The sequence below is a fragment of the Lepus europaeus genome, chromosome 5 (genome assembly GCF_033115175.1).
Source record: "Lepus europaeus isolate LE1 chromosome 5, mLepTim1.pri, whole genome shotgun sequence".
Classification (NCBI taxonomy): Eukaryota; Metazoa; Chordata; class Mammalia; order Lagomorpha; family Leporidae; genus Lepus; species Lepus europaeus.
In genome coordinates, this window is record NC_084831.1 from 78,653,269 (window position 1) to 78,666,162 (window position 12,894).

The 12,894-nt window shown below is 45.8% G+C and overlaps 1 protein-coding gene across 1 annotated transcript in view; it reads right to left on the reverse strand.

Annotated features, from left to right (window-relative positions):
* SYDE2 (synapse defective Rho GTPase homolog 2) overlaps positions 1-7,001 on the reverse strand; it is a 60,615-nt gene extending 53,614 nt beyond the window's left edge. Inside the window, exon 1 of the mRNA XM_062191641.1 lies at positions 6,239-7,001. Coding sequence (XP_062047625.1) covers positions 6,239-6,986 — 748 coding nt within the window. The 5' untranslated portion in view covers positions 6,987-7,001. The remainder of the gene's footprint in view (positions 1-6,238) is intronic.
* Between the last annotated feature and the right edge of the window lie 5,893 nt (positions 7,002-12,894).

Sequence of the window (12,894 nt, forward strand, 5' to 3'; positions counted from 1 at the left end):
TCTCACAAATATTGCATTAGGGGTTTAATTCTACATTGAAAATTATTAAACATGCTGAAATTTATTTAAATCTCATGTTTAAATAAACGTCAGCCTCCCCTGTTTAAACAGCCAAGCCTAGAAGACCCAATGAAACGATGAAAATAAAAAGACTAGGGCTTCTGTGTGTGCATTTGTGGAGACAGCTGAATATTTCCCAGATAAATCTAAAGGGAGAAAGGGGCAGAACAAAAAGAAAAGCAGCACTTTTTCTTTTATTTTTATTCCTGTGTGCTTGGTAATAAAATCCCTTAAGAAAGCTGTGTCATAGCTTTTGAGAAAGGAAACGAGCAAAGAAAAATTCTGAGACTATTTTCAGTTCCACAAAAGTAATAGAGAGAAGCAAGAGAAAAAGAAAATCAAAAGAAAAAGATGAGCAGAACGCCCCTCAAAACGGTGGGGACTTGCTCAATTCTCAATGCTCCCCAAGGCAGGATTTCTCAACTTCTGATCATCTCTCTTTCTCTATCCAGAATCCTACTGACCTTGGGCAAAGCAGTTTTCTCATAAAGCGGGCTTGACTTCCTCTTGATAATACAGCTAAGTGCTGGGCACAGTACCAAATAGATTATCTTTTTTCACCCTTAAAGCCTACAAGGTAGGGTAACTGGCCCCAAGAATAGAAGCCTGGTAAGTGGTGGAGTCAGACCAGGAACCTACAATCTCTATTATGTTAACCACTATCCTGTATAGCCTCCTCTGTCGAAGATTCCAAGATCTCACTAACACTTACTGGGCAAGGTGACACCAATATGTAGGGCACTGCTCAGACTTCTCGAATATAGCAATTACGCATTAATTCATACATATAAAACTGAGCAGAAAGGGCTCAAGTGCTTTGCTCTACTAGGGATTAGTTTAAATATCAAGTATCAGAAGGAGGCAGAATACTTTTTCAAAACTTTAGGGGACGGGCCCCACACTGTGGCATAACTGGTAAAGCCGACACCTACAGTGCCTAAATCCCATATGGACCCCCAGTTCGAGTCCTGGGTGCTCCACTTCTGATCCAGCTTCTGCTATGGCTTGGGAAAGCAGTAGACGGCCTAGGTCCTTGGGCCCCACACCCGCGTGAGAGACACAGAAGAAGCTCCTGGCTCCTGGCTTTGGATAGGTGCAGCTCCGGCCAGCCGTTGCCGCCAATTGGAGAGTGAACCAGTGGATGGAAGACCTCTCTCTCTCTCTCTGCTTCTCCTCTCTCTGTATAACTCTGACTTTCAAATAAATCTTTAAAAAAAGAAAACTTTAGGGGGCAGGAGCACTCTGTAACCTTACTACTCAAAGATATGATTCACTGAAAAGCAGCAGCCTCTCTGGGAGTTTGTTAAATGCAGAATCCCAGGTCCCACCTTACACCTATTGAATCTGCATTTTAACAAGATTTATCAGGGAATTCATATGTACATTAAGTTTGATAAGCACTGCTCTAAAACACTAAAACACATTTTGAGTGGCAAAGGTGTAGAAAATAACCTTGGTGGTTCTCAAAAAATAAACAACAGACCTATCTTGGAATCACTCACTGATCCAGAAATGTAGGACTTTCAAATCCACACAACACAATTTTCTGCTGAATTTGTAATCCTCAAAGTTTTCCAGCCACAAGCAACTCCAATGTTCCATGGCACTCTTCCAAAAACAAAAACAAAACAAATAAAAAAAAAAAAAAGCAATTGCATTTGCTTGTGGGGGTACAATGGCATAATCTCTCAAGGGAAGGATTCAAAGCTCAAATATTTTATGCCTATTGCTACTAACTTTGAAGAGGGTCTACACAGAAAGAATTTAGTGGGAAAATTCCTAATATGCTGGGAAAATTCACAAATGTTATGCAGCTCATAAAGAAGAAATCAGAGTTACAAATATTTAAGAAAAGAAGTAGGTGGGAATTTGCATAACAGCAAATGTCAACTTCGATTTAAGTTAATTAACAATCACACCAGCTGATAAATACTATCATAAAATAATTACCTAAAAATTTTAGACAAACACTGGAAGCCAAAACACTCTAAATGTTTTTCTTTCACAGATCATGTAGCAGGAAAAGTTAAGTCAAAAATAGGCTAATTTTTTCATATGCTAAGATTTTTTTTAATTTGAAATGCAGAGTGACACAGAGAGAGAGCGAGAGACAGAGACACAGGGGGATTCTCTAGCTGTTGGTTCACTCCCCAAGTGGCCACAACCCCAGCCAAAGCCTGCAGCCTGAAACCGCTTCAAAATCTCCCACATGGGTGGCAGGGTCATCCTCCTCTCTATTTTTTTAAAAAATAAAAGGCTGGCCGGCGCCGCGGCTCACTAGGCTAATCCTCCGCCTTGCGGCGCCGGCACACCGGGTTCTAGTCCCGGTCGGGGCACCGATCCTGTCCCGGTTGCCCCTCTTCCAGGCCAGCTCTCTGCTGTGGCTAGGGAGTGCAGTGGAGGATGGCCCAAGTCCTTGGGTCCTGCACCCCATGGGAGACCAGGAGAAGCACCTGGCTCCTGCCATCGGAACAGCGCGGTGCGCCGGCCGCAGCGCGCTACCGCGGCAGCCATTGGAGGGTGAACCAACAGCAAAAGGAAGACCTTTCTCTCTGTCTCTCTCTCTCACTGTCCACTCTGCCTGTCAAAAAAATAAATAAATAAATAAAAGGCTGAAATAGCTCAACCTGCTGCTTTGGAATTTACTTCTGAAAACTATATGCTAATTAAAACTTACTTATAAAGATGTATAATGAAGTATAGTTGGCAAATAAAATTTGTAACCTTTAAGCTTGTGGAAACTTGACAATATTTACTTTGTGTAATGACTTTAGATTTCTTAAATAATCATCTCAATTAGGAACAAATTAGGCAATCTGCAAACACTACATACTTAACTGCATCAAATCATTGGCATTGTAGTAATATCAAAAGTTTTAGTAGTTCTTAGAAGGAGTCAGAAATCAAAATAAAAAATCATTTTGGTTTCTATTTGTCATGTTCTCCAAAATTTCCAAAATACCTACATAAATTAGTTATCTTTATACCAGTATAAAGTTATTGAGTATCACAAAATATAAATACAATTGTATTTTTTAAAAAATACCTGCATGGGGCCAGCACTGTGGCATAGCAGATAAAGCTGCTGCTGCAGTGCCACCATCCCATATGGGCACCACTGAGTCCCAGCTGCTCCACTTCTGATCCAGCTCTCTGCTTTGGCCTGGGAAAGCAGTGGAGTACAGTCCAAGTACTTAGGCCCCTGAACCCTCTTGGGAGACCCAGAGGAAAAACTCCTGATTCCAGGCTTTGGCTCAGCCAAGCTCTGGCCATGGCAGCCTTTTGAGAAGTGAACCAGCAGATGGAAGACCTCTCTTCTCTCCCTCTCTCTCTGTCTCTCTGTGTAACTCTGACTTTCAAATAAGTAAATAAATCTTAAAAAATTTTTTAAAAAGACTGCATGAATAATATTGTATGGAAAAATGTGACATAAACCTTTTGGGATATTTAACATTTTTTTTTTCTTTTTTTTTGACAGGCAGAGTGGATAGTGAGAGAGAGAGACAGAGAGAAAGGTCTTCCTTTTTGCTGTTGGTTTACCCTCCAATGGCCGCTGCGGCCAGCGCATCTCGCTGATCCAAAGCCAGGAGCCAGGTGCTTCTCCTGGTCTCCCATGAGGGTGCAGGGCCCAAGGGCTTGGGCCATCCTCCACTGCCTTCCTGGGCCATAGCAGAGAGCTGGCCTGGAAGAGGGGCAACCGGGACAGAATCTGGCACCCCAACCGGGACTAGAACCCGGTGTGCCGGCACCGCAAGGTGGAGGATTAGCCTGTTAAGCCACGGTGCCGGCTGCGATATTTAACATCTTATACCATCAAGAACATACAGCCCCAAATAATTTCGCTAGAAAACATTTAAAAAGTAGAATACAAGTAACATCAATTTGAAGTAAATAAACATTTAAAGGTAAAACTTTAAAATCATACATTGAATACTTAAAGTTTTAAAACCTAAATTCTAGAATTCCCCCATCTTCTTTGCAAGTCTGAGGAAATGGCTTATTCCTCTAAATCTTGTTGAAATTCCATCCATCTCCTCAACTCAAGCAATTTATTAAAATTAATTAAATGAAACCTCTAAAAAACTGCAGTGCCATTGACCTTATTGAAATAGGGGAACTGGAATCAGAGAGATTGGAGTTTGAATTTACGTTAGTACCGGTAATTTAAATCCAGGTACCAGTAGCCCAACCTTCGCAAAAGACTTCACCACTTTGTTGTTGTTGTTGTTAAATAATAGTTGTCATATCTCTGTTTGGAGGGATACAAAGATTATAGGAGAACCACTTAAAGTATCCAGAATGGTCTTAATAAGACCACTAACCTTCATGAAAAATAGTTAGCAAAAAAACCCTCTCCAAACCTATGTTAGATGTGCAAACATTGCAAAAGTCACAAAATTATTCCCAGCCTTCCTAAAAGCAACAGCATCCACCAGAGATTATGCTTTTACTCTGATTTCTTGTAAAATATCTAAAAAACTACCACAATAATTCTGTTTCATCTTAATTGGTTTTAAAGCTAGCAGTTTCCTTGATGAAAAAGATTAATGAATCCATCCTGGAGGACCCACATTTATTACTACATTTTAACTCTCTGAATGTTTATACTACTGCTGAGGGCCTCAAAAGCCATCAGATGGTAAATGTTTCACTCTGCAATCAACAGGTAAAAAACATTTGACTAGTTTTTAATACATTTTGTTATGAGTTGCTGAGTTTCATACAAAGAGTTAACTGAACCAAAATTGGGGGAGATATTGATATTGTGGTGATAAAGTATAATAAATCAACATACATACTTCACTCCTGGAAATGCTTATTATTAATGTGAATCCAGTATAAACCACACCTCACTTTACAAAAAGTTTACATTCTATTATCCTTTTCACCAAGAGAAACGGAATTTATAACCCTGGGGATAAAATTTGACAGATAAGTATTAGAGATGTGTAGATACAAAACACTTTGCCACTATGCATACACTTTAAATGAATCCTTTTATTTGTCCTCATTGTTGGATTAGAACTTTTGGGAACCTTGCTTCTCTTCACTGTTGTGTTTATAGGCTCAACGAAGCTAATGTTGAATTGGAATCCTTACCAGTGAAACAGGAAAGTACTATGAATACTTTTTGCCTTTCAGCATGTAACATTTTAAAAATTACTCCTGATAGTAAGCCTTTATGCTCAGTCTTTTTAAACAGTAGTTCAAAAAGCCACTTTATTTTGGTTCAGTTCGAAGGTCTTATACTACTTCCAGAAAAGAATTTTTAACATTTAAAACCCAATAAGTTTCAAGAGAGAACTGATTACCTTTCAGTGATAATCAAAAATCACACACAAAAACAGGGACAATATTCCTATTACAAAAATATACACTTTTAAAAATAATTTACTTCTAAAAGGAGTTTCTCTAAAATTCACAAATGACTTTCTAAGTGTCTGCACTTTTTAAAAAAGAACACGAGAGGCACTGTTTCTTTCTATTAAAATACTGGAGTCCCTGATTTTCCACAATAAAATTACGTTGCTTTTTTTTTGAGGAGGTGAAGGGAGGTGGAGAGAAGGAGCATGTTAAATCTACCCAATTAAAAAGAAATGCTACTTATGGGTTTGGGTTGGGAAGGGAGGTTGTCTGTGTGTGTTCCTGCCAGGGAGAGAGAAGAAAAAAAAAAGTGTAATAAGTAAAATGACAGTTTATGAAGTCTGTAAAATCTACCTGGGATCAGATTCAAATTCACGAACTCCACAAAAGTCTCCGGTTTTGCCTAGAGCTACAGAAAATACAAAAAAATAAAATAAAATAAAATAAAATAAAATAAAATAAAATAAAATAAAATCAAGGCAGCACCGCCCATCTGTAAACCTGCTAAAAGTGTGTGCTGAAGTTAACCTTTACTCATTGCCGTATTTCGAGAACAGGCACGCTGGCTCTTAGCAAAGAAACAAAACTCCCAGTTCTTCATCCATTGCCTTCAAGAAAAAAAGAAGAAGAAAGAAAAAAGGCAAAACAGTGAATGCAGTATCCTAAATAACCTCGAAAGCGCTGTAAGCTGCCACTTCCATGACACTGACTTTGGCGCGGTCACCGAGACCTGTCTTGGCGCCCGGCAGCGAAGCCCAGTTGGTAAACATAGCAAGCCTCGCGGCGGTAGTCGTCGGACTGCAAATTATCCTACCTGTCAGCGTTATTCTTTGGTCTGGAGGCACCGAGAGGACGTGGCTCTCTCGCACTTTCAAAGCGCCCCGATTTGGGGCGGCTGCCTGCGCTCCCGGGCCTTTGGAGGGTGTCCCACGGGCGCGACCCTTCATCCCCAGGGACAGCAGGCGCCCTTTGTACATCCACTTCTGCAGTTTCTTCACTGTCACTGCGGGCGGCTTGAGGAAAGGGGGCCCCTCCTGGCGCTCTCCCGTGCCGTGGCGCATCACCGAGGACCCCGCGGGATCCCTCGGAGGGTTTCCCGGGGAGCGGCCCGGGCCCTCGGAGCCGGGCGGCAGGAGGCCGGTGGGCGCCCCGGCCCCGGCGCTGCCCCCGCTCCAGCCGTCCATCCTGTCTCCACGTGGCGGGGGCTCGTCCCGGTCCCAGCGTGCGCCGCACCTGATCCAGCTGTCGCTCGGCCACCGCTGGAAGGCAGGCGGCTTCGCACGCACCCGCAGGCTCTCGAGGCTCCTGCAGCGGGACAGCAGCATCCGAGGAGTGCGCAGCTGGCCTCCCCTCGGGTCCCTCGGAGGCGGCCGGGGCGGGGACACCTGCTGCCGAGGGCAGCCGCCTTCTCCCAGCTCCCAGTCTCCGGCGCAAGCTCCGCAGTCCGCAGCGCCGCGGGGGGAAGGGGGCTGGCCCGGAGCCCGGGCTCCCGCGGGGCAGCCGCGACCCGCCAAGCCCCCGCCGCCCCGCCGCGTGCCCGAGCCCGGGGGCAGGTCGTGCATGGCCTGGATCAGCAGATAATAGGCCTCTCGCAACTGGGTCTGCAGCCTGCCGGTCTCCAGGCGGCCGCCCTCCGCCCCCGGGGAGGAGCCCGCCGCCAGGGGAGGCGGGGGCCGTCGCTCCGCCTCCGCCCCCTCAGGCTCGGGCTCCGGCGCGGGCGGGGAGCCGCCGGGCAGGTTCTCGTAGTAGTCGGCATCGCCGTCGTCCTCGTCCTCCGCCTCCTCGCCGCTGCCCGCGGAGCCCGGCGGGGCGCGCAGAGAGGCGCGCGCGAGCCCTCGGCCCCGGGTGGCTGCCTCCTGCCCGCCGTGCGGCCGAGGCCCGAGCGCCCCCGACTGCTCCGCGCGCCCGCCGGGGACCCGCGCCTCAGGCGACGGCGGGAGCTGGTCTGGGCGCGGCCCCGCTCCGCCTTCGTGCTCGCGTGGGAGCGAGCCCCGGGCACCCCGGGCGTCCCCTTCGGCGGCCGAGGAGGCCGCCACCCTGGCTGCAGCAGCCGCCAGGAGCCCGAGCCCCCCGGCGCCACGGGGACCCCGCTGTCCCCGGAGCCTGGACAGCGTCCTCCTCAGCGGGTCGGCCATCCCCCTCCGCCTTAGCCGCTAAGCCCCGCGCCCCCGCGGGGAGAGGTCGGAGCGCCGCTGCCGACCACGTTGTGCTCGCGGAGACGGCGGCAGCAGCTCCCCATGACCGGCGTTGGCCCTAGCCGGCTCCTCACATACTTGGCATAACTCTGCCGCGGGAAGGCGTGGGGGAGGGCGATGGCGCCGCAGCGCGCATGCCCCGGAGCCCGGAGCCGCGACGGGGCGTGCGGGCCGCGGGCTGCGGGGCGGCGTCCCTGGGTGGGCGCGCGGCGCAGGTGGAGGCGGAGAGGGCGGGAAGACAGGTAGGTTGCTGCGCAGCTCCGGTGGACCGAGAGCCGCGGGCGTGTTGGCCGTGCGGGGAGCTCGAGCGGGAAGGTGAGTCTGGGCTGGCGGCTGCAAAGTTTTGATTAAGAGAAAGGGAAAGTGCCCTCCTGGCTGCCACCCCAGCACCTTCACCGCCACCCCACCCCCGCCGCTGGCGCTGCACGGAGCGTGTCTTAGATATGCAAGTCCTAGCTGGAGAGAAAACACATTGTTTTGATGGACAAAGTTCGAGTACAGGTGTCTCAGGGCAGGTTGCTGTAAAAATTCTGCGATCATTTTTTAACTGCACCGAAAGCCAACTATTTAAAGGAAACTTGAAGCGATTCTTTTTCAGCAAAGAGAAACCCTTTGGTCCAAAGCAAATCAAAATCTATTTCTTAAATCCGTTTTTCTTTTTTTCATTTGATGCATGCTAGCACAAAACTCTCACATCAACCTAACGTTATAAAATGGAGCCTTATATGTCATCACCTTGCCTGCAAGACTACCATATTAAAAATACAGCTCTCAAAGTTAAAACATTAGCTCTTCATTCTAATGGTGTGGTGAGAAACAATTGAATTGACAAAAAGCATACTGTGAAAATACCACTCTTTCCCCACAACATTAAGTCCCATATTCTATGTTGCAGTAGTAGTAAAAGTGTGTCTTGTTGCCGCAGATTAATTTGCCTATCAGTGATTGATAATTCATCCTTGATTTCAGAATTTTTTTTTTTTTAGTGTTTACATATTAGAAAGGGTCTTTGGGTTACTAACACCTGGCACAAAACCTGCACTAAATAGATACTCAGAACTATTTGCTGAATACATAAGTGGTTGCATTACTGAATAAAAGAAAATAACTTAGCTCTAGTTTATCTTTTTTTTTTTTTTAAGGTTTATTTGTTTGAAAGGCAGAGTTACAGAGAAAGAGGGAGAGACAGAAACTTTCCATCCACTGATTCACTCCCCAAAAGGCTGCAACTGCCAGAACTGGGCCCCAGGCCGAAGCCAGAGCCAGGAGCTCCATCCCCGTTTCCCATTTGGGTGCAAGGGCCCCAAGCATTTGGATTATCTTCTGCATTATTCCTCTGCATTAGCAAGGATCCAGATAGGAAGTGGAGCAGCCTGGACTTGAACCCTGCACCCATATGGGAAGCTGACATCACAGGCACCAGCTTAATCTGCTAGTCCACGATGCCAGCCCCTAGTTTATCTATTTTCAACTGTATTTCCCTATGGACACGGAAAGTCTCCAATCTCTAAATGAGCTTTGACATATACTACCTCTGTTAGTGTCAGTCTCTGCCTCCTGGGAGTAATTTTAACTGCATCTGTATTTGCAGAAATCTTTCCCATTCTTTCAGACTCCACTCACTTTCCGTCTTCACCATGAAGTCATCTCTAAGCTCCCGTATGGACCTGATCTCAGGTTCTTCCAAATTCCAAAAGTACTCTATTCCTACCCACTGGTAGTGTGTTTACTGTCTTTGTTTTATATGATCTGTATGCATGCCTCATCATCTTAGCAGAAAATTCATCAACTCCCTCAGGGCAGAGATTCTTCATAATTGATGTTTGCATTCTCCACAGAGTATGAGTATAGCATCTTATATGATGTGCATGATAAGTAACTTTTTGAATTAATATCAATTTTAATTTAGAGAAAACAATGACTAACTCCCAGCCTTTTTTAACCCTTTACTAAACCACACTAAGTTAGGTGATTAGGAAACAGTTTATTCAGTAATTCACATCTGGGAAAATATTATAAAATGTTTCATTATAATTTGCATATATTAATATTAATATTTATAGTTCTATGGTATTTTAATTCCATGGACCCAAAACTATTTAATGAATAGTCAGGGCATAAAATTATGTTCCATTAATATATGAGGATGCTTTTAAAAGTTTTTGGAAAATGTGTATTTTGAAGAAGCCATGCCTAGATTTCAAAAATTTTTGTATTGTTAGACAGTGAAAGAGAGGGAGACAGAGAGAAAGGTCTTCCTTCCGTTAGTTCACCCCCAAATGGCCGCTATGGCCGGCGCTGCGCCAATCCAAAGCCAGGAGCCAGGTGCTTCCTCCTAGTCTCCCATGCGGGTACAGGGCCCAAGCACTTGGGCCATCTTCCACTGCCTTCCCGGGCCACAGCAGAGAGCTGGACTGGAAGAGGAGCAACCAGGACAGAATCCAGCGCCCCAGCTGGGACTAGAACCTGGGGTACCAGTGCCGCAGGCAGAGGATTAGCCTAGTGAGCCGCGGCGCCAGCCCAGTAATAAACTTATTTTTAATTCCATTTTCTGTGAACTTTTTGAAGTCCTCTCACAATAATTCCCAAAGGAAATGACTGATAACCGAGTTGCCAATAATAGTGTCTATAAACATATTTTAATCTCTATCTCAGAAATTGAATCCATGCCAACTCTGCTGCAAATTTTTCTTTGTAGTTCACATGGTTTTTGAGAGCAGCATCAGCTGTATATATGCATTTATAAAGTGAATAGGCTTGAAGGTCGCATTTGAACTTCATCTTTAACTTGTCAAGTTGCTCAGCAGTTATATAAAACACATGGGCCACTGTCCTAGTCATTACTCAGAACTAGGTCTGATACAACATACCACACTGAACTTAATATGACTTTAAAACTGGGTTTGGGGCCAGCGCTGTGACTTAGCAGGTAAAGCTGCCGCCTGCAGTGCCGGCATCCCATATGGGCACTCGTTCAAGTCCCAGTTGCTCCACTTCCATTCCAGCTCTCTGCTATGGCCTGGGAAAGCAGTAGAAGATGGCCCAAGTCCTTGCACCCCACACCTGGATGGGAGACTCAAAAGAAGCTCCTGGCTCCTGGCTTCGGCCATCTGAGGAGTGAACCAGCAGATTGAAGACTCTCTCTCTCTACCTCTGCCTCTCTGTAACTCGGCTTTTCAAATAAAGGCAGAGTTACGCAGAGAGAGAAGGGGAGGCAGAGAGAGAGAGAGAGAGAGAGAGAGAGAGAGAGAGAGAGGTGTCTTCCATCCACTGGTTCATTCCCAGTTGGCCGCAATGGCCAGAGCTGCACTGATCTGAAACCAGGAGCCAGGAGCTTCTTCCTGGTCTCCCAAGCGGGTGCAGGGGCCCAAGGACTTGGGCCATCTTCTACTGCTTTTCCAGGCCATAGCAGAAATGTGGATCGAAAGTGAAGCAGTTGGGACTCTAATCAGCACCCATATGGGATGCTGTCCCTGAAGGTGGCCGATTTACCCGCTATGTCACAGCACCGACCCCAATAAATAAATCTGAAAAACAAAAAACTGGGGTCTAGCAACACGGCTAGACACGGCTGCGGCGCCAGCACCCTGGGTTCTAGTCCCGGTTGGGGCACCGGATTCTGTTCTTGTTGCTCCTCTTCCAATCCAGCTCTCTCTCTACTGTGGCACAGGAAGGCAGTGGAGGATGGCCCAAGTGCTTGGGCCCTGCACCCGCATGAGAGACCAGGAGGAAGCACCTGGCTCCTGGCTTCAGATCGGCGCAATGCCGGCCGTAGTGGCCATTTAGGGGTGAACCAACGGAAGGAAGACCTTTCTCTGTGTGTCTCTCTCTCTCACTGACTAACTCTGCCTGTCAAAAAAAAAAAAAAAAAAAAAGCCAAAACAAAAAACAAAAAAACTGGGATTGTTCCATCACGTGAGTTAACTATTCTAGCTGCGTTTTGGGTCACAACAGAAACTAATAAAGTAGTCATGGCCATGTGACACTGTTTAATGGCCTTAAAAATGTAAATCTTATTTCTCTGTATATGTGTTACCCTTCAATACAAAGTTTGTAAAGATGCAAATCTTTTTTTTTTTTTTTTTTGCTGACAGTGCAGATCTGGGCTTTAACCTGCTGCACTACAGTACCAGCCCCCCAAAAATGCAATTCTAATGAGAGATTGACCATAGAACTTATCTTATGCATAAATAATTAAGACCATGTTAAGATACAAACATAAGCTATCCTTTGTAAACTCTTTTTTGTATTTCAACTATTTGTACTCTATTTCCTGACATCTCAATTTTCATACTTTCTAACCAACCCATTCCCATGAAACTTAGGGGATAGGGGTACATATTGCAGCATTTGTGCTTGTTTCTCTGTGAGTTGGAAATCATTTTGATGACCCGTGAATTAGCAAGCATGTACCAGTGCTGTCTGAAAAGATCTAACAGCTATAGGATAAAAGGACTCCAGAAAGGCTGGGAGCCAAACTAGGGACAGGGCAGTACTGACTCAGTCTGGGAGAAGGGGGCAGGTTGAGGCAGAGGGCTAAGTTTAACAGTACTAATGGGAGATGTCGAGGTGTGTTATGGTTATTTTCAAGTCAATTTAGAGAGCATTTCTGTCTCATTCGTGCTCAGTCTCCTATTATATTATCGGGGGAAGCAATGGCAGGTTTAGCTCTGGTCTGCCATGCAGCTCCGTCAGTATTGGGTAAAGAGTACTGCAGCCTTAAGCTGATCCATTACCACTGCTCAGAGAACCTCAGATGGCACATTCTTGACACAGCGATTGCTTCATAATTAACAATGTCTGGCAGTCTGCAGCATTCCTTACCTCATCCCCGGCTCCAAGCGCAGGAATAAAAAGGAGACTTTCTCTCAGTCGACATCTATTTTCTGTTGTTTTAGAGATGTATAATGTTTTTGAATATTTGCTGACATTTCAGATTCTCTTGCCTAGTCGGGATATGTGCAGTAACTTGCTCAAGCTCCTATATCCCATGGATCCATCCATCTGATTGCAAAGCCAGTGTCCCTCTGTGGCATTTCCTTGAAGAGAATGACACTGGACGCTTGCTGGCACAGGACTTGCACTTACTTGAACCTTGGCTTTATACATTATTTAACTGATTACCTTTCAGAAAAGAGTTTAATATGTTACCAGCTTTTGTGAAATGCAGCTGAACACTGGGTAGCTGCTTGTGGAATGTTTGAAAACTTCCCAGTGCAGTCCTTTTCGAGGGTGTGAGCTTCCCATTTAGCTGTCAATCTCTTCGTGTTCAGCC